This window comes from Takifugu flavidus, chromosome 16 (genome assembly GCF_003711565.1).
Source record: "Takifugu flavidus isolate HTHZ2018 chromosome 16, ASM371156v2, whole genome shotgun sequence".
NCBI classification, from domain to species: domain Eukaryota; kingdom Metazoa; phylum Chordata; class Actinopteri; order Tetraodontiformes; family Tetraodontidae; genus Takifugu; species Takifugu flavidus.
Genome location: NC_079535.1, coordinates 8,491,773 through 8,511,848, shown reverse-complemented (window position 1 = coordinate 8,511,848; position 20,076 = coordinate 8,491,773). Strand labels below are relative to the sequence as shown.

The window sequence follows — 20,076 nt, the reverse complement described above, 5'->3', positions numbered from 1 at the left end:
TTCTTTGCCTCCTAATTGAATCCAGCAGAGTTCATGCGAGGGGCATTGTGTCCGAAAGAGAGAGCTGGGTGTGTGTTTACGCTGAACGCACTTTCATCTAGCGACTCTCACACCCACTCTGTCTGCTGTTGTGTTCTCTGCAGCCAAAGCAGCAGCATTTCAACTGGGTCTGGCTGATCAGGGGGGCTGAGAGGGAGCTTACTGGTAAATTGGCAGTCCAGGGAATACGGGGCACTCTCGCCCACACCCATGCATTCATTCCCCTCTTTACCCTTGACCAACCACTGACTGCACTCTTTCTCTGTGGTCGGCTTAAACCTGCCTTTCAAAGATGTCATCTCTTCATTGTCTGTCCTCTCCCATTCCCTCTTCTGCTTGCACACTTTTCCCCTCCTCTCGTCTCTCTAATTGAGTATCGCTCATTTAAACAATCCATCTTTCAGCTCTTAAGTATACCTTGCCTTATCTGTGTGTCAGTTCTTATGATTAATCAGAGTCTCATTCATCTGGCTAATTACAACTGTCAACAAAGACAAAAAAAGTAGTAATGAAATGTGTGTTCTCACAAATCATGCAAACAGTTCGACACACTTGCGCACCATCCATGCATGCACTGTAGGCATACTAACCAAATCTGTTTGAAGTGTGGGACCCTAAAAGAGGAGATGGCTCCTGTATACATTAAGTATTCATGTGACGTGTGCTGGGGTGAATTTCTGTTGTGCGCGTGTGTGTGTGTGTGAGTGTGTGTGTGTGTGAGTGAGTGTGTGGAGAGAGAAAGAGAATACTCGCAAATTGCGCCGCAAGCAGCCAGAAATTGAGCGCTGACACCTCGTCTGGCAGTCGGAGGGAAAAGGGGCTGGGCTGAGGAAAGAAAGGGAGAGGAAGCGGAGGGAGGCAGGGAGAGACGAGGTTATGAGCGTGTATGTGTGTGTGTAAGGGAGAGAGAGCGAGAGGGGGAGAGGGAGCAGGACAGCTGCCAGCATTTCTCCAATAGCAGGAGGACTGAGAGGCGGAACAAGAGTAGGAATTCTCCTCATTTTTAGCCACCAAAAGGAAAGCTCCCAGCCCAGCCAGGCGTGCTGATCCTCTCCTGTGACGGTCGGAAGGACCTGGGCTTCGGGACCTGCAGCTGCTCATGCTGGATTAACTGAATGGGAGAAATCCATGCAGAATGTGAGGCGAATGCAAAATCAGAAGTGGGAGGACGAGAGTGATGAGTAAGCTGATGGTGGATTTCTGCCGTCCGAACAAACGCAGAAGTTTTTTTTTGCTCTGAGGAGGAAGCATGGAAGGACTCAGCGGTGGTTTTGTTCTCCTCTGGCCTCATCACCTCCTCCTGAGAAGCTTCTGGACTACCTGCACTCCTCAGCATAAATCGGCTGTTTTTTCCTCCTGCAGGGAATGCTTTCTGACTGCCCACCTCCTCGCTGCCCTCACCTGGCGCTGGTTTCATTACTATGACGCCCACGCCTCTTCTTTCCCCCACTCCTCCTTGTAGTTCCTCTTTTGCCCCTCCGGCTTCTTACAAACCTCTGTGAAATCAGGCGGAACTTCAATGATTGTGATCGGAGCAAAGTGGACCTCATTGCCTCAACTATTGAGCAGCCCCGCCTCGCTGAGGTCTGGCTGACCGTGACGCCGCCAGAGATGAGCAAATAATGGAGAACAGGGACACCACAGACATGGACAGCAAAGTTGAACAGCGTCAGTTATCTGCTTTTTGACTATAGGCGTAAACCCGATGATGGATTGGAAAGAGCTGTAAGTACACCACAGTTGCATTTGCTACCCGGTGCATGAAAACCTCTGGTCCAGTTTACTCTGACCTAAAATGTAAGGTGATGCACAATTTTTCTCTGTAGTGTGTAAATGCATGGAGCCTCCTAGTGAACAGGTGGGTGAGCTGTCGTAGGAGAAGCAGCCTGAGCCTCTCCTTACTGCCTATTTCCCACCAAATGATCATATAGTTGGGTGAGGCAGCAAGAGGGAGGGAAGGGCAGCTAGAAAGTGACAGGCAATTAATTTCCTCCCGTATGTGCGGATGAAAAAAACAGCAGTATCATCTTTTTTTGCCCTCACCTTCACTGAAGAACACGTGCACCAATCATCATTGTGCAGGACGAATTAAACCTCAAGGTTGCACTCCTCACTGGTCAAGACAATTATAAATCAGCGCAGCGCCTTTATTTCCTTCACGGTACCTCATCCTGACACTTGATTAATCTCTTTGCAGAAAAAAATGAAAAGAGACAGAAAGAGGCGAGGGGGGGGGCAAGAGACCGAGAGAGAGAGGCAGACTGCATTTATCTTGAATGGACGTGCTGCAGATACTTCTCATGAAAGCGCGCACACACACACACTCAGAAGCCTGCAAACACACATTTATGCTGTTGCAGACGTCCACGTGTAACCAGGTGTAGCTCCATCTCTCCTTCTCTCCAGCTGACGCTCATCTATTCCAACTCTTTTTTTGTCCAGCCACGCGATCTGTCTCGCATGCTATCACACACCGGCAGCTCCCCGGGGAGACTAGTCTCCTGTTGCCTACTTGGGAGCAATAATTATTCCATCAGCCGACAGTGTGTTCCCCTGATTGTGCTCTCGGGCTGTCGCTGCAGGGGGGCGTGCAGTGGAGAGTCTTGAGGAGAGGAAGGGGGCTGGTTGTCACTCCAAGAAACAGGGAAAGAGGAGTAGGGTGGAGTGTTGGGGGGTTGGGGGGAGTGAAGCCCACCCAGTCCTGTCCAGAGGAGCCCAGAGCAGGACTAATGAGCTCAGGCTAGCCTATTAGGGAACCGCTGCTCACCAGGACGTGCATGGATCTGCCCCCCCCCCAACGTCTCGATCTTTTTTCATCCACTGCTGCTTTTACTTCTCCTGAAAATCTGCTTGCTCTGCAGTTTCCTCATCTTTTAATCTCTCACTTCTAGCTTCTTTTATTCCCCCCGCCACTCGATGCCGAATATTGACAACCTCCTCCTTATCTTGCCCGCATTTCTCTGAAATTCAGCTGCTGGGGTGAAGCCATTAGTGTATTACAATTTTCCTGTGCTATGCCTTGACCTTGAATTTCCCTAAGACAAAACTAGAACCACTCAACGTCTGCTTTGATGTCTCCTGGACTCTAAAACGATACCGGCGGAGTTGTGCATTTGACCTGCACTTTCAAGTTCCTCCCTTTTAACAAACATTAACACCTTTTTCCTTCCTATTCTAGAACTCTTGGTTCAGTCCTTTATAGAGCCTCTGTTGTCTTTCACACACGTCACGTTGTTTTTGTTAAAACCATATAAAGTGCACGCCCGTGCCGCTCAGACAAACATTTGTCACTCTTAACCATGAAGGCAAGTGCTGGAGGCTGTGCAGCTCATCCCCAACACATGTAGTACACGAGATTGGTACACATACCAGATACACTTACCTGATAGGTGAGCATGTTTGTATTCATAATTGCTTGAACTCAAAGTATAACAGACTGACTGGATCCCAGAGGACAGTGTTCCAGCTTATGCTGATGACAGCTGTTTTGCTCTTGATCAAGATAAATGTGTACATTTGCTATGACGCCCTGCTTTAACAACTGGCATTTAGTCCCTGACATGGCAGGAACCTCGCCGTCCATGTTCAGAGTCGGCTGGGAAAAAAGGGAACTAACTGGGATTTTTTTGTCTTCATTGAGTGGCGTAAGAAGGAAAACATATTTAAACTGGTGGCTATCTGTGAACACTGTGCTATTGAAGCACTCCTGCTGGCTTTTTTACTCAAAGTGAGTGACAAGATGGAATTGACCTTTCTGTTGCAGGATTTCATAAAGCTTTGCAGTGTTAAATATGACAAGCTAGACTTTTTTTCTTAAAAGAAATGTTAGCAGGGGTCAAAACCTTTGCTCATATAAAAGTGGGGAATTGAAGACATTTTCTCCTTTCAGGGCAGCTCAGAAGCTCAACCTGTCCTCTAAGCGAAAGAAGCACCCGCCTTCGCTGCTCCATCCGCAAGAGCCCTCCATTTACCCCACCAACTTCAGCGGGATCCTTCAGGTCTCCCCACCCCCTGCCCCACCATGTCTGCTCCGGGCTGTGTCCAAGGTGAAAGAGAACCCGGGAATGGGAAAGGTGAGAACAGACTATATCAACATAGACATCATTGTATCTGAGTTCCTACAGAGCATTAAAGACATGCAAAAGCCACCATAACCCCCGCTCGACATACCCAACACCCACACAAACATGCGGGCTGGCGACACACTGGACGGCTGGCAGCGGGTCGTCTGGTCCGGTCCATGCAGATGTAATCAGATAAGCCTGCAGGAATGCCACGCATCTGTTCAGATTCGCAGAAATTCTGTCTCTGAACACAGAGTTTGTAACCTACATACGCAGATCTGCAGCAGTGTTCGACGCAGGATGCCCAACTCCATGCTGGGCATTGTGAGCAATGATGAAAGCCACACACGGCAGCGATAGGACGGTCATTAAACAAAGCTGAATAAACACGCTGCTCTTCCTTTGTGGGTTATTAGGTATTGTTTGCCTGAACTGGTGTCCTGTATTTATAAAACAGTAGAAGAAGTCCCCTAACAAGATTATGTCCCACCTGCAGAGGAAGTGCTCACGTCTGTTGCCAGGTATCCAGACGGTTGAGAGTCTGCCAGTTATTGTAAATCCACGACTGGTACAAAGACTTTATGAAAACACGATTAGCCTCCTCATGTGTGGACCTACTGTAACATCTTTAAAGATAAAATCAAGAGCCTTGATGTTTGCTGAATGTCCAGTTTTTGAATTCTTAAAAAATCTAACCCATTCGTCTACTTGTCTTTGTGTACTTGTGCAGCCCTAAATGGGTTATAACTTTACACAGTGTGTGTACGTTTATCGGACTCTAATTTACTCTTGAGTGCAGATTTTCATCAAATATATGGGGTATATACTTCCACTCTTCCCATTCTGACCTAGAGTCAGTTCTCTCAGCCAGACACTTTAGGTGAGGTGGAATTCAAAGCTGCACTAATGGATTTTGTGGGACATCAAGGGACAGGGGAGCAAGGGCCATTAGTGCAGAGTCTGAGGTGTGAAAATAGTGTGGCCAATCCTCTGTAGCCTCCAGTATCTGATCCCTGCCAGCGTAAATAAAACTGAGGTATTAACATGCCTGGTAGCCGCTGTCTGGTAGATGCTCAGCAGTCAAATGGAAGCCCAGTTTATATGTCGGACTAAATGTAATTTACTCAACATATGCACACGTCAGTCACGATAAGAGCCCCCTGTGGAGTACAAAGAGAGTTTGCTCTTGGCTTCTGGAATCCAGGATGAGCTGAGAGTTCCCCTAACATTGTTTAGAGGATTGGAGCTGGAGCCTGCAGCAGTATTTATACACAAGTGCGGGGAAGAATGGACCCTTTCTGGGCCTGCAAAGAGGGTCCAGCGACTCGAGAGTTGGATACAATCTTTCTTCAACATGGCATTAGCGTTCTGGACAGTTGAGGGCTTTTAGTTCGGTGCCCAAGAGGCATCCTAGGTACTTTTACAGGCTTGCAAATTGCTCCGGATTGAGTTCACACTTGCTGTCAAATATAGACACTATGTAGTTGGTACAACACTAAACACCCGGGGAGTTGACAAGGAATCCAAAGACAGCTATACATATCCCAGGAGCCCATTGTGTCTGCTGTCACTATCAGTGGGATAGCCACAGAGCTTTTAGAGATATATTTGAGGTGTATTTCTGGGTGTTAGATTGTAAGAAAATCTACAGCAGAGCTGCTGGAACGCATAAACACACCCACACAAGCTATACACACAGGAACTGGAGGAATATCTTTTGCAGTGTTTGAACAATGCGCCATGAGACACAGTAAGCTGCGTTGCTTTGCTCTTGTGAAGAAGTTATAGTAGACGAGCGTGAACTTGTCAGGTCGCCTTTGAGATCAACACCTCCAGTTTTAAGAAGACATTTTATTTAAAAGTATGATGCAGGCTATAAGAATGGCACCGTGACCTGTTGAAGGCGTCAAACATGTTGAATGTTGAGCCCGAGAATGCAACAGGGTGGGGTTTGGGCTTTCTGATCTGAAGCTGGCGTTTTTCAGATGGCAGCGGGAAGAGGACGAGGAGGGGAACGAGGAGGAAGAGCGAGTGGGTTGGATAAGAGGGGGGCCATATGCTCCCGCAGTCCCATGCTGGCGAGCGGCTCATAGTCCAGAAAAACAACCACGCTAGTGGGATAATCCTTCACAGCGAGGGGCTTTACACACATCGATGTCCACCATTTTCTTTTTATGAGGTTTAATATGCTTCTACCTGCCAGTCACTGACGCTGCAGGGGGACAGGGAATGTTGGACTAGCTGTCAACGTGCAGACTTCAGCGCCCATCAACACTGATGCTGTTAGTAACACAATTATTAACTGCTGTTGTCCCTCACTGTGGTGTAGGTGAAAGTCATGATGCGCATCTGTCCATCCCTGGAGGCCAGCGACTCTTCGGAGTCTCAGTCTTTCCTGAAAGTGGACAGCAGGAAGAAGCAGCTGACGCTCTACGACCCCGCCTCCAGCCCGCACTCTGGCTCAGGACACAGGAGATCCGCCACCGTGGCCGTCCCGAAAATATTCGCCTTCGATGCCGTTTTTACCCAGGATGCCTCACAAGTAAGGGCCAGCAGGAGACACTATCAGAATTTACGTGCACTCTATGTTTGTCTGTACGGGCATGTATGCGTGGTGGGGGAATTTGGCTTCCCAGGGGCAAAGGGTTGTGTTGATGCCAAGAGGGTGTGGCCAAGGCTTAGAGGAGAAATGTGTGTCTCAGGTCAGGGGCCATTCTTACCAGTGAGGGCCCAACAGCTGGACGTTTTAAGCCTCCTGGAGAATGATATGAATTCAGTCCATTTATATCCAACCTCTTCATTCACAGGACAACTATATCCAACCTCAGACCTCTGCCACACACAACCCACATTCCCAGTAGTTTACGCTCTTGTAAATGGAGATCAGAACAGTTTTGGCTTCCTCACATCTTAGAATAAATACAATTGTATTAAAATGGAATGATTGTTAATATGCTTCTTCAAAAACGTGTCAAATATTCATAGTTGGGTATTAAATGCCAAGATTAAATAGCTAGGAAAGCATAGGAGACTCTTCACTGATGCCCAACCTCAGGTCTTCCATCATACCACCTACATGGAGGAAGTCAGACACCTGTGTAAATGAGAGCAAGCACAGAGCGAAGGCCAAGCTGCTCGGCTGGTGGCTAACAGTAACAGCGAGTTACTGTTGGAGGCCTTGTTTGCTGTGTGATGTATGGGAAGGGGCTCTGCTGCAGGAGCCCGGCCCCAGAGGACCCATGCTGAAACAGATTGCAAAAATGAGCTACATGTAGCAGCTCCGAGATGGAAACATAAACACCTATACCCCTGAGTAATGAAAAACACTAAAACCATTAACGTGATTTGGTGCATGCGATGCTAAATAACCATTTAATTTATGATACGGGTGCAGGCTTCGCCGCGTACCTTTGCGGCTGTACGGTAAATTAAACTGTGTGCTTGCTCTCTGGATGTTCTTTCACAGGCTGAGGTGTGCTCAGGGACAGTTGCTGAGGTCATCCAGTCCGTGGTGAATGGTGCAGACGGATGCATCTTCTGCTTTGGCCAAGTCAAGCTCGGTAAGCTCCTCCACTGGCGAGAGATTAAACAACAGCATTTGTCAACAAAGAAAACCCTCAATGCTTTTTGTCAGCTACGCTTGGAAACCAAAATTGGGTTATCAGCGCAGTGGTGTGAGTCAAGGAATAGAAAATTGGAGGAAGGGATTGGGTAGTGATTGTGTGTATGGGGAGCAGGGTAAAGGACTTGATCTAAGCTTCTCCCTGTAATTAAAATCTAAGTAATTGGCCTGGACAGTGCTTTTTTTTGCTGAAGGCTATGCTCTCCTCACGTTGCTGTGTCCACCACCTGCAATTATGTTCAGAATTAGTGCTTGTGGAATGGATTATTTCATTATTTAAAAAAAAAATGCAGGATTTCTGGGACGGGCACTACTTCTAAAACCCCCATGTCAGCCATTATTTTTTTCCCCAATTACCCCAGTGTTAGTTCCAGGCAGGCAATCTCAGTAAAGTTTAGCTTAACATGAGTAAAGATGGCTTCCAGAGACGAGCTAATATTATCCCTACGTCCATTACCAGGTAAGACCTACACCATGATTGGCAAAGACAGCAGCACCCAGAGCCTCGGCATTGTGCCCTGTGCCATCTCCTGGCTCTTCAAGCTCATCAATGAGCGCAAGGAGAAGACGGGAACGCGCTTCTGCGTCAGAGTGTCTGCAGTGGAAATCTATGGGAAAGATGAAGAGCTGAAGGACTTGCTGTCAGAGGCGTCAACTGGAAGCCTGCAGGAAGGCCAGTCCCCTGGGATCCACCTGAGGGAAGATCCCATCTGTGGCACTCAGGTGAGCATTCTGCCTCTGCCTTCTGTCTTTGCTCCCAGATGCTTCCATCCTCTCTGCATGTTATACTGCTCTGTATATTGACTTTTCTTCTCTCTATGATCTTTTTTGCTTCTCAAAACTGAGTTTTTCCATTAGTGTACACGTGTATGTGTGTGTGTGTGTGTGTGTGTGTGTGTTGGTCTCCTAGGATTTCCCAGTCAGTCTCACTCTGTCCTACCCACACCTGAAATCCATGCTTTAGATTTCCACTAAAACCATCTGTGGAATTGATGGCTTTCTTCTTACCTTTGCATCGACTCCCCTGTCAGCATCCATCAGAATCTATTACCTGGGTGTTAGCACAAGCTCTGCACAGCACAATTCAAGTGCTGTTGGGGGAGGGTATGAGAATGTCGGTTTGCAGGCACTCACAGGTGTTGCTGTCAGATGTTGTTTTTGGGGGATCTGTATGGACTCTGACTTCAAAGGTTGTGCAGTTCTGTGAGGCTCCTTCATGTTCTTCCTCTGAGCAACCACATGCAAGTGCTCTCCATGTTGCCCCCACCTTCTCTCTCTTCCCTCTCTTGTCTTTCTGTATTTCACCTCCACCATCATCACGTGCGTGTGAGGGAAGAACCTCTGCCTCCTGCTCCACCGTTACCTCCTTTAATCCCCTTCCCTTTGTGTGCATATCTGGTGTTTTAATTGCCCCCGAGAGCTGATCTAATGGGCTAGAAATTCATGCTGGGGTCCAATTAACTGGCTCCCCGCTCTCTCTTTTCTCTCTTTAACGGTATCCCTTTTCACATCTGTCCTTTTTCTCAAGCCCTATGTGGTCAACTTTGCCCATCCTAACCTTGCTCTCTCCCCTAATCCCCTCGGCAGCTTCAAAACCAGAGTGAGCTGCGCGCCCCAACAGCTGAGAAAGCCGCTTTCTTCTTGGATGCAGCCATCGCTGCGCGCAGCACCAGCACGCCTGACGCAGACGAGGACGTGCGACGCAACTCCCACATGTTGTTCACACTGCACATTTATCAGTACCGCATGGAGAAAAGCGGAAAGGGAGGAAGTGGGTACCGCTACATCGCTACTTACTAATTCCTTGATAGAGAAGTTACATGTTAAGTTAATTTTTAATGCATGCGAAGATTTCGTTTCAACGTTTACATCTTACCTACATGTGGGTCTACTCAAAGTCAATATATTTATATAGCTAGATATAGATATTTATTTTTTTCCACTTCCTAAGAGGAATAAAGAACTCCACATTCATGAATTTATAACAGAAATTCATTGCAGTTAATGTAATGTTTTCTCATCACTGAAGCTTCCTGGTTGCACATCTGGTACCAGTTTGCCAGTCTGTCTGCAGCATGATTCATCACATCAGTGTGGGGATCTCACATATAAGAAAGGAGACATCTCCAACAGTCACATGTCTAATCTTGTTTGAGCTCATCCGCTGCTGTCATGACCTAAAGAGAGGGAGCATCTGTGCTGGACTCACCTGCTTCCTCCTCTTTTTCTCCCATACCATTGGTTCAGTGTCAGGTGGAAGGAGCAGACTGCACCTCATCGACCTGGGCAGCTGTGAAAAGGTCCTGAGTAAAAGCAGAGACGGAGGTGGAGGCTTATGTCTTTCTCTGAATGCGCTGGGAAATGTTATCATGGCTTTAGCCAACGGAGCCAAACACGTCCCTTACAGGTACGAACAGCAAAACTTTGCAGCAGCTGTCATTAAATGTGTGTTGCTATTATAACTTATGTATGAGCACCTTTTAAGGCAAATCAACACGTGTTTTCAGGGATATGTGTAATGAGTGGGACTGCAATATTAAACAAGTTATGGGTCGAATCACGTATCAGACGTTCTTTTCTTCCTTTTATACCTCACAGTGTCATTAACTAAGAATTATCATGTGTTTAAATGCCCTGCAGGGACAGCAAACTGACAATGTTGCTGAGGGAGTCCCTGGGCAACATCAACTGCAGAACCACCATGATCACACACATTTCAGATTCCCCAGCTCACTACGCCGACTCGCTTAATACTATCCAGCTGGCATCTCGCATCCATCGCATGAGGAAGAAGAAATCCAAGGTAATAAACTGATAAGCTGATTACCAGAGGAAAGAAATGTGTAATCGTGAGTAATAATTTGATTAAGGAGATCGAATGATCTTTGAAGACCTCGCAACAATCGAGTTTTCCGGTGAGACGCGCATCCCTTCTAATAGATGAGGGAGGACATACATAACGAAATAATGGTTTATGCATTAGCTATGCTGAATTGATTTGACATTATCTACAGTTTATACATGCAGAACAGTGTTGGGATGTTGAACCGACTACATTTATCACATATATGTGATTGACTCTTTATGGTTTTTTGCTGGTATGGGTTTTTTTTAGCCATAAAATGAAAAAATGGCTCCTTTGAATGAGGAAAATATATTCTTCAGATAATTAGGCGGTTTGGCAACATGAATTTATTTGCTATTGGTCTTATGCGTGATTAGAATGCAGTCTACATCCAGCAATTCATATTTTTGACATTAATATAATGTTTCTATTGATCTGCACTTTTAACCTTTAGACAAATATCGACCAGTAATTTCAGTAAAATTAGCATTTAGCCTATAATGGATCTCACTTTGACGTTGTGAAGAAATCAATCAGATATGAATCATGAGACGTAAAGACTTGGGCAGATTGAATTGCAATACTGTCATAGCCTAAATGAAAAGGCTAACTCTGCTCTAACTCTGCTTTGCAGTATGCATCCAGTTCATCCGGGGGAGAAAGTTCCTGTGAGGAGGGGAGGATACGCCGACCACCCCACCTAAGGCCTTTCCATCCCCGGACAATAGCTCTGGACCCAGACCTGCCTGCAATGCTTAGTGACCCAGACTACTCCTCCAGTAGTGAACAGTCTTGTGATACTGTCATTTATGTCGGCCCCGGAGGAGCTGCGATCTCAGACAGGGAGTTGAGTGACAACGAGGGCCCGCCTGCTTTTGTTCCAATCATCCCTTCTCTGAACAAAAAGAGGTCTGTAAAAGAAGGCCCCTTGGACAGAGACCATTTCTTCAAATGCAACACCTTTGCTGAACTACAGGAGAGGCTAGAGTGTATAGATGGCAGTGAGGAACCCACTGCCTTTGTTGGAGAGGCCAAGCGCAGCCAGACTAGCCCCAAGACTGACAAATCTAAGGAGATCCAAGGCTCTGTTTCACCAAAGACTGTTGCATTTTCATGTAACCAAGAGGGTGTCTCTCCCAAACAGTCCCCGAAATCAGCTCCAACGCAGCCATCATGCAGCCCCGTCACCAGATCCAAACTTGACAACGCCATGATACAGTGCATACCTGCAGCACTAGCAGACAGTGTTCAAAATGTATGCCGGACCAGTGCAGATGGTGAAAAATGCTTAAGCGGAGAAAGATCAGACAGCATTAACAAGCCTATTTCCGAGCCTGTTGTGCGGGAGAAGATCTATTTCAACAAGAAATCTTTGCCGAAACCAGCTCCCCCTCCGTCACAGCAGAACAATGCAAACACACACACTGTAGAAAATGAAGAGAGGTCAACCACCAGAATGCCCCCAGTTGGAATGAGCCACCACGTGGTGAAAAGGAGAGATCCTTACAGCTCTCCAACACTCCGAGGACCATTAGAGGTGTGCCAGGTGCGCTCCACCCTGAGGGAACGATGTCTAGATAGGGACATCCTTAGAGCTACTGTCACCTTGCAGCAACCTGTGGAGCTGAATGGAGAAGATGAGCTGGTGTTCACTGTGGTGGAGGAGCTGTCTATAGGCAATATTGAAGACAAAGGTCGACCATCCAGTATTATCAGTTTCAATAGTGACTGCTCTCTTCAGGCATTGGCTTCTGGTTCCCGTCCTGTCAGCATCATCAGTAGCATCAACGATGAATATGATGCCTACACGTCAGCTGTAGGAGGATCAGAAGTGAACACTGCAGTGGTCACACCCCTCCAGGATGGAGCAATGAACTCTGTAGACAGCAGAGGTTCATCTATCAGCTCGTGGCTGAGTGAAGTTAGCGTCTGCACCCTGGAGAGTGAAGGGGCCCTTTCTACAGATGTTTTCCTCCCACAGGCCAAACACATGGCACCAGAGACCGCCTTTTACTTCAATTCCATGGATATGTTTCACTGTGTGCCCTCTCCTAGAGATGCAAAGAACTCCTTAAATGACAGTGGATTTAGTTTTTCCGAGGTAGATAGTGATAGTGCCGCCTCAAGTAAACTATCTCTGACAAAATGCCCTCCATCTCCAGAATCGGCCAAAGGCTCTCTCAGATTTACATCTAAAATTTCGAAAGCACACTCACTTAGCTCCTCTCAGCTTCCACAGGGCCCCTCCATAGTCCATTCCAGCCTTCCTCGAAAGGTTAAACCTACCTCGTCCATCTCTCATAGCAGCAGTAGCAGCAGCAGCAACAGAGAACCACCAAGGCAAGATAATAAGCCGGAGGATCCTTGGCAGCGGGGCAACAACCACCCGGAACCTCAGTTTTCCGATTCCTCTTGTACCAGCAGATTTCTCAGAAATCCTCCTAGTGGTATCCCTTACACCAAAACATACAACAACAGCAACAGCGTCCCTCGTCCGCCAAAAGGCCAGGGGTCTACCTCATCTCAGAGGGTGGTTGATGGCTGTGAAAAATCTACCAGTAAAAATCCACCAAGCAAAATGCCACAACTGAGACGAGGTGCCACCACCTTGGGTACAGTGCCCGTCATCCATTCCACCACAGAGAACAAGGGAGCCCACGATGTTATTTCATCTACCACAAGCCTTAAATTCTCCTCTCTGGGGAAAAACAACAAGGCTAACTCACAGAAATCAAGCAATCATCCTAAACCTGGCTGCACTTCACCTCCTCCACCTCCAGTGAGAAAGTCAAGTCTTGACCAAAAGACCAAGAACCTGCTACCCCAAAGTGCCTTGAAGTCAGCATACGGGGAGGCAGGAAAAGTGTCTGGACCAAGGGTGGCTACATCTGAGGATGAGCTTGAGGTACGTCACAGAGAAGACTCTGGCAGTTTCAAAACCTCCAGCCTCAACACAGCCAAAGGTACCTCGAGCCTGAAAGGAAGAGGGACAAAAGGAGAGCTTGGACAACATTACGGAAGTCAAATGTCCCTGGAAAGATGTGACAGTATGTCCTCATCCGTTTCCAGAGCTGCACTTAGCAGGGAGAATAGTGGGGCAAGTCTGGGCAGCAACAGTGGAAAATCCAGCAAGTCTATTCCGAGGTTTGGTATTCCTAACTCTTCTAGTTCTCCCATAGCTACCTGTCCATCGTCTCAAAGTGGAGGAACTCTGAGCAGAACAGGCCAGGTTAAAGCTTCAGTAAATCCCAGAGGACTCAGTGCAGTCGGTAGCAGTAAAGCACGATCTCTGTCAGCCAACAGCTACAAGGGTCTCAGCTCTTCCACCAAATCTTTGGCTGCTCCTGTGACCAGAAATACCAACGCCAACCTTCCACCATCAGGACGGACATCAGCTCCTCGGGCTGCCGCTGCCGTCAACAGTAAACCTGGAAGAGGAACTATTATGGGCACAAAGCAGGCCATGAGGGCTGCCAACAGCCGTGTGAGTGAGCTGGCAGCGGGCAATATATCAGGCAAACACATGAGAGGTTCCGGAGATTCAGACAGTGGAAATGACAGCGGGGTGAACGTGAGTGAGGACAAGTCCCCCGCGGCTGTGCTTCCCTCTCCGTACAGCAAAATCACAGCACCCAGACGGCCTCAGCGCTACAGCAGCGGCCACGGAAGTGACAACAGCAGCGTGTTGAGTGGTGAACTGCCTCCAGCTATGGGCCGCACCGCTCTCTTCTATCATAGCGGCGGCAGTAGTGGATATGAAAGCATGATCCGTGACAGCGAGGCCACAGGCAGTGCTTCCTCTGCCCACGACTCCATGAGTGAGAGTGGCGTGTCATCTTCAGGCAGAACAAGGACCTCCAAGTATCCAAAAAAGAGAGCAAATGGTGAGAACTCATGGTTTGATTGATTACCGTTTCTCTTTGATTAGAGAAAGACACAGTATAGTATATACTATATTGCATTTAATCTGAACTAAACACATACTTGTGGTCTCACCTCAGCGTGTCACCTCACAAATCTTGCGGGTGTGTGTCACCAATGCCGCTGTCTGACCAAATGCACGGCTTTGTAGGTTTCCAGAGAAGAAGGCTTATCCCCGCACCCCTGCCGGACACCTCTTCTCTGGGGAAAAAGGCAGCCACAGCAGGCCAGTGGGTGGACCTGCCTCCTATGTCAGGAGTGTTGAAGGAGCCTTTTGAGATTAAGGTGTATGAGATCGATGATGTGGAACGGCTCCAGAGGCGACGGCAGGAGGAGACCTCTGAGGTGAGCCGAAGGTGCCGCACTCATGTGGTCGGTGTGGTCTGTGGCGGCGCTTCCTCTCACACTTGCTTAGACGATGTAACATCTGGTTCATGAAGCGTTGAATCCAACTGGTTAAGCCTCGGGAATATCTTACTTGGTGACACTGATGTCATAAACATTCAAGGCGTGCCACCGTGACGCGCCTTGTGGGAATATTGTAGCTCACATCTTCCCAGTGGCTTTTTAAAGAACAAGACAGACGTTATGTGTCTCAGACGTCTGACCTTCAGTGGGCTCAACGGCAAATCCCCAAGTCGGATTCCCAGAGGTGGTATTTTAGCCGCACTCCTCTGCAATATCGGGAGTTCTAGAGGCGCTTACAGACGAGGGTTAATTGGTTTGGGTGTGAATGATGACTCAGCTTACTGCCAATGATGTTGGGAGAGTATAAAAATGAAAGGAGATGATGGTGTGAGATTGACCTGGTTATGTGTGATGAATGCAGTGGTGGAGAACACAACTCAGGTTCACTTCTAATCGCTGGCAACTGAGTCCTTTTTCAAGGAATCACTACAGTTCATTATAAATTATGAAGCAGTGAACCCTCACCAGCATCACTTTATTGTTTTTTCCTCTAGTATTTTCAAGTTAACATTGGTAACACATGCAGCAGTGTTTTGTGTCCCAACAAAGTGAAATTCTTTTATTTCTAACCCTTTAAATTTTTATCTCTCCTCAGCAACCATTCCAGGATGTGGACAAGGTGAGTTGTTTGCTATAAAAATACTTCTTTTAAGTCAAAACGCATCATATTGGCATTGTTATCATTCTTGTTGGTAGTAGTAGTAGTAACAATTCTAGTAGTAATAACACCGTAATGACGCACACTGGCACTTGTAATGTGATCTCTGTAATGATACTTCCCAGGGCCTACAGTATTTCAACAGTAAACTAAAGATGCTGGAAAGAAGGCAGCAGCAAGTGAGGGAACTGAGGGTGAAGCATGAAGTGTTATTGGAGGAGCTGGAAGACACAAAGATGCGATTAATGATGGAACCGGACAAGTGGATCGGAGAGTGTAAGTAGCTTCTAGAAGCTTTTGCAACATTTCTGCATGAGGGATGCAATGACAAACTGGGATTTCCTGCTTTCTAACAGTTGATTTGGACCCAAGCTTGGATAAAGATTCTCCAGAGTACCTAGAGGCTTTGCTACAGGTCACAGAGGAGCTGGAGTTCTGTGTCAATCTATGCAAGTCCCGTGTCATGATGGTGACCTGCTTTGACATCAGTATTCCATCCACTGGTGCTCAGGAGGCACGGCGGGAAGTCGAGGTCTGAAGACAAGAGAAGGTGGAAGTAGGGGAATGAGGAAGTGAGGAAGGAGGATGAAATGTAGCCGCCGGTCTACAGGTATCACTGTAACAACATCTGAGATGGGAGCAAGATATTTGCATGAAATATGAAGTTTTAACCACCTAGCTGCAGTGCCTCATTGTCTCGGACATGTTTTAATGACAGAAAAATGAAATGTGAGCACAAATGCTGTATGCCTGTGTGGCAGGGCAGGCCATCCCTTACTCAAGAGTCAATGAATGACACCTGAAAGTGCCTTTTTTTATTGTTTTAAGTCATTATTTTTTCATATGGTGCAGGTATCTTAAGCATACCTAAGGAACCCCTGAACATATTGCTTTTAAGAAAAAATATTTTATATTGCAATGTATAGTGTATTTATATCATTATGTTGTGTGTACAAATATCATTTTAAGGGAAAAAAAGAAAGCAGAAAAAAAGAAAAAAAAAGCAATAAGCTAATGTTATTGCCCTCCCAGACTTTGCCTTTTCTCTTGTTTGAAACCTCAGCAGCATTTTATCATTGTTCATTCAGCCTCTTGCGCCTTATGTTGACTCTCTGGCTCTGTAGTTTTCTAGATTTTCAAACTGTATTATCTGGTCAAGGACTGCGTTTGCTGTCGTCACTCAGCTCCTGCCAGCTGGCCTGTGAAAGCCGGCAGGGTTGAGTGAATGTTTTTTCCCTCCAGTTGCCTTGATTGAAATGGGTCTCAGCGGATGCGCTAAGGTAGAGTGGCGAGCTTATTCAAACTGTGCCTGCCCGTGTTTATCCCCCTGAAAGTGTGAGATTAAGCCAAAACATATCAATCAGAGTGGTACTGTGATGGACAGTAGGTGATTATTCTCTCTGCTGCCCCAGAACAGTCATGCAACCCCTCAACAGTCCTTCTACTAGCCAATGACGTTAGCATGACGGTTGCTACACCAATAGCAACGACTGTCGCTGAGCCCATTTTCTCATGAAATGGCCTTGTACTGGGTGCTGTCTTCACAATGTACAATAAAGGAGGCACAGGGAGATAGCACCGGTCTTCTTGGCCTGTTTGCTTTCTTTAAGTGCAAGCAACGTGGTTCTATGCATCGATACATTACGCTAGCTCAAGTTCAGACCCACAGTCAGGCCTCCGGTCACACGTTCTGTTCGGTAAACGGCAGAGCAGTAAAGTCAATAACGTGTCTAAAACAAAGGCTTGAGAATTGTCTGTTTCCTGCGAAGGCGTGCAGTGGGTGAAGGTGACGCTGCTTTGGAAACTCAATCACGGTATCAGGAATGTGCTCGCTGTGAATCACGCTAATGATGCAACGAGAACAAAGACGATCCCGGGCAATGATTGTGATGACAAACTGGCTTTGTTGTACTTTGGTATGTTTGATTTCTATATGACAAGACTTTGGTTTGTTTCTTTGACAAAGATGTACTCTCTCAGGCCCTCTCTGAAGATGCTGCATGAGATTTTTTTTAGATCATTTTTAAGAATGATTTTTACTCCATTTTTACCATTCAGACTTTTTACGATGACTTCAGTTTCCCCCGGAAACAGGGCTCGGCTCACAAGTGGAAATTACCAATCCGAGAACCTCTTTCCAATAAATTAGAATATCTCGGGTCATATTTCATATCAAAACCCATATTTTCGAATACCTTTGTTTTTGTATAGGATTTTCAAACCCTGTGTATAAATGTATGATATGGCAGTTTTGTGTTTCACTTTTACAGTACATGTGAATAAAATGTTTCTTCTTACTGATGATAAATGGTCCTGCTTTCCTCTGTTGCACACACAACTTAGTGAAATTGCATCCAAGATCATAAACTTAACAAAAATCAAACTTTCAGTTGCAGATTGAGCATTTTGTAATTTTCTCTTCATAAATCAGTCGGGCATCATCTTAAGTTAGTCTCTAGTCAACCTTGTGTCTGATATAAAACACCTTTACTATCTTTTTTAAACAATTATTTTTAATTTTGTAATAAAACATAAACATAGAATGTGAAGAACGTTTTATTTCCTTCGGATGTTTGAAAAGGAAAGATTTGTTGTTCACCCTGAGAGGCACGGTTCGATTTAGCCATTAAAGACATTAAAGCATCTTAAGGATAACTGTTTATAAAGATAAGTTTATTGTTCCAAATAAAGATAAAGCTAAACCAACCAATCGACTTGTTGCCTGCCTTTTATATCCTTATTAGCGTCGCCATTGTTTGGCTTATTATGACTGAGAGGAGATTTAATCATCTGCAATTATCAAAACAGCTGAAAGACCGAGCAAAAGTCTGATTTATTACAACCATTATGTGCTTCCCGGTAAAAAGTCATCCCGCTATTTTGTTGGATTGAATGCAATGAAAACACAACATGCATGCAACAACATAGCAGAGCAGCATTTTATAAAATCACTAAATGACATGTTCCATTTTCAGTACATAATGAAGCTTTTATCTACCATTAATGCTTTTCATCAACATGATGTCATATCACTGTTGCTACGTCCACAGGAACAAAGGAAAACAGTTTGCGAGCAGAATACGAGATGAATGTGGCTAAATAAAGCAGAGTTGGTTCATCTCAGTGTGATTAATTGCTGCAGGATGGTCTTCTGCTCAGTGGGAAACATGAAGCCCTGTTGAGTTTGGAATTATTGACGTGTGCATGTGCTCTGATCAGACCCAGACCCCGCAGAGCAATAATATCTTACCACCTCCCTGCTAATTCTGTTTTGATCAAAAAGCATACAGGTTAATTTGGCTGACTGGAAAGAGCAGCTGGTCACTGTGCTTCCAGTTGAATTCTTTGGGCATTTTTTTGCTCTCGGAATTCTTTGACATTCGAGAAGGCACGTTTGAGTCTTCAGCCCAGCTGAGATGGAAAATTGGACAGCGCATCCTAAAAAAAAATACAATTTCGCTAATCTCCAGCTGACTGACAGTAAGCCTGTTTGGCAAATCACTCAAGGGCCTGACAGCCCAGACTGCACCTCGTTGCTCTTAGGAAGTCGGCGTCTGAGTGGAAACAGTTGGCCGGGAACGCTGCAGATGTCTGACGGCTGCTGAGTCTGCTGAACGCAGCCAGCACACATGCATCCCAGCCCCACTTTTGCCTTGGGGCTCTAGTCATTAGCATAGAGCTCGGCGTTGGATGAGAATAGAAATGAGTTCAGTGGAAAGTCAAGAGACGCTTCTTCCCTTTTCCCTCAACACAGAAATGACCCAATGTTGGAACCCACATTTTCCGCTCTTTGTCTCCTTTATTCCCCGTTCAGATGGATGATCATGTGACCATTTAAATCCCATTGCCTTCTATGATTAAGGCGAGGAAAATGATAAGCATTGCTTTTGTTTGTTATCTGTGACCTCGTGTTTTGAGTCGGACGGAATGTTGACTGCGGCTTTTGAAGTATTTAAGGCACAGCGTGCATTCACATCTGCCCGGGGCTTTGTTAGAGTTTGTAGTTTGGGGATTTATGGCTCTGGCATCCCACATATTGCCCTGTCCAAAACAAGCTTGCTCGCTTTGAAGAAGTCCCATAAACCTGACCAAACGCAGCCACTTACTCACCATAATTAAAACAAGCTGTGTGGAGAACAGTCCCTAAATTATCCGTGGCTGCAAGCTAGCTGGAAGCTAAGGGCTGTCCTTGCAGCAGGTTCGTAACCACTGACACTTTCATCTCTAAACAGGCTGCAAGTACAAGTTGTTTTAAACCAGTCAGAAGACTTTAAGAGCTGCTCAACTGCAGTGTTCTGCCTCATTTGGGCTCCAAGCTCAGGCTGGGTGACTGTGCAGGTCCGGCTACATGATACTGAGAAGATTTAGCCTGGTTATTTAGCGTAAACTCACATAAAGCAAGGCTGGGGGTGTGGGGGGGGGGGGCACAGACGCGTGGTCTGTGAGTATCCTGCAGGTT

General features: G+C 46.3%; 1 protein-coding gene across 5 annotated transcripts in view; it reads left to right on the top strand.

Annotated features, from left to right (window-relative positions):
* Positions 1-17,925, top strand: part of kif26ab (kinesin family member 26Ab) — a 55,151-nt gene extending 37,226 nt beyond the window's left edge. For 4 of the 5 annotated variants that reach the window (XM_057059082.1, XM_057059081.1, XM_057059083.1 and 1 more), the window contains exons 5-16: positions 3,929-4,112; positions 6,433-6,645; positions 7,570-7,663; positions 8,186-8,448; positions 9,313-9,496; positions 9,973-10,132; positions 10,366-10,528; positions 11,205-14,454; positions 14,643-14,836; positions 15,555-15,578; positions 15,743-15,893; positions 15,974-17,925. In XM_057059082.1, coding sequence (XP_056915062.1) covers positions 3,929-4,112; positions 6,433-6,645; positions 7,570-7,663; positions 8,186-8,448; positions 9,313-9,496; positions 9,973-10,132; positions 10,366-10,528; positions 11,205-14,454; positions 14,643-14,836; positions 15,555-15,578; positions 15,743-15,893; positions 15,974-16,155 — 5,062 coding nt within the window. In that variant the 3' untranslated portion in view covers positions 16,156-17,925. Of the gene's footprint in view, positions 1-945; positions 1,765-3,928; positions 4,113-6,432; positions 6,646-7,569; positions 7,664-8,185; positions 8,449-9,312; positions 9,497-9,972; positions 10,133-10,365; positions 10,529-11,204; positions 14,455-14,642; positions 14,837-15,554; positions 15,579-15,742; positions 15,894-15,973 lie in introns of those variants that run through there. The other variant, XM_057059085.1, reaches the window with a different exon arrangement.
* The last annotated feature ends 2,151 nt before the right edge of the window (positions 17,926-20,076 follow it).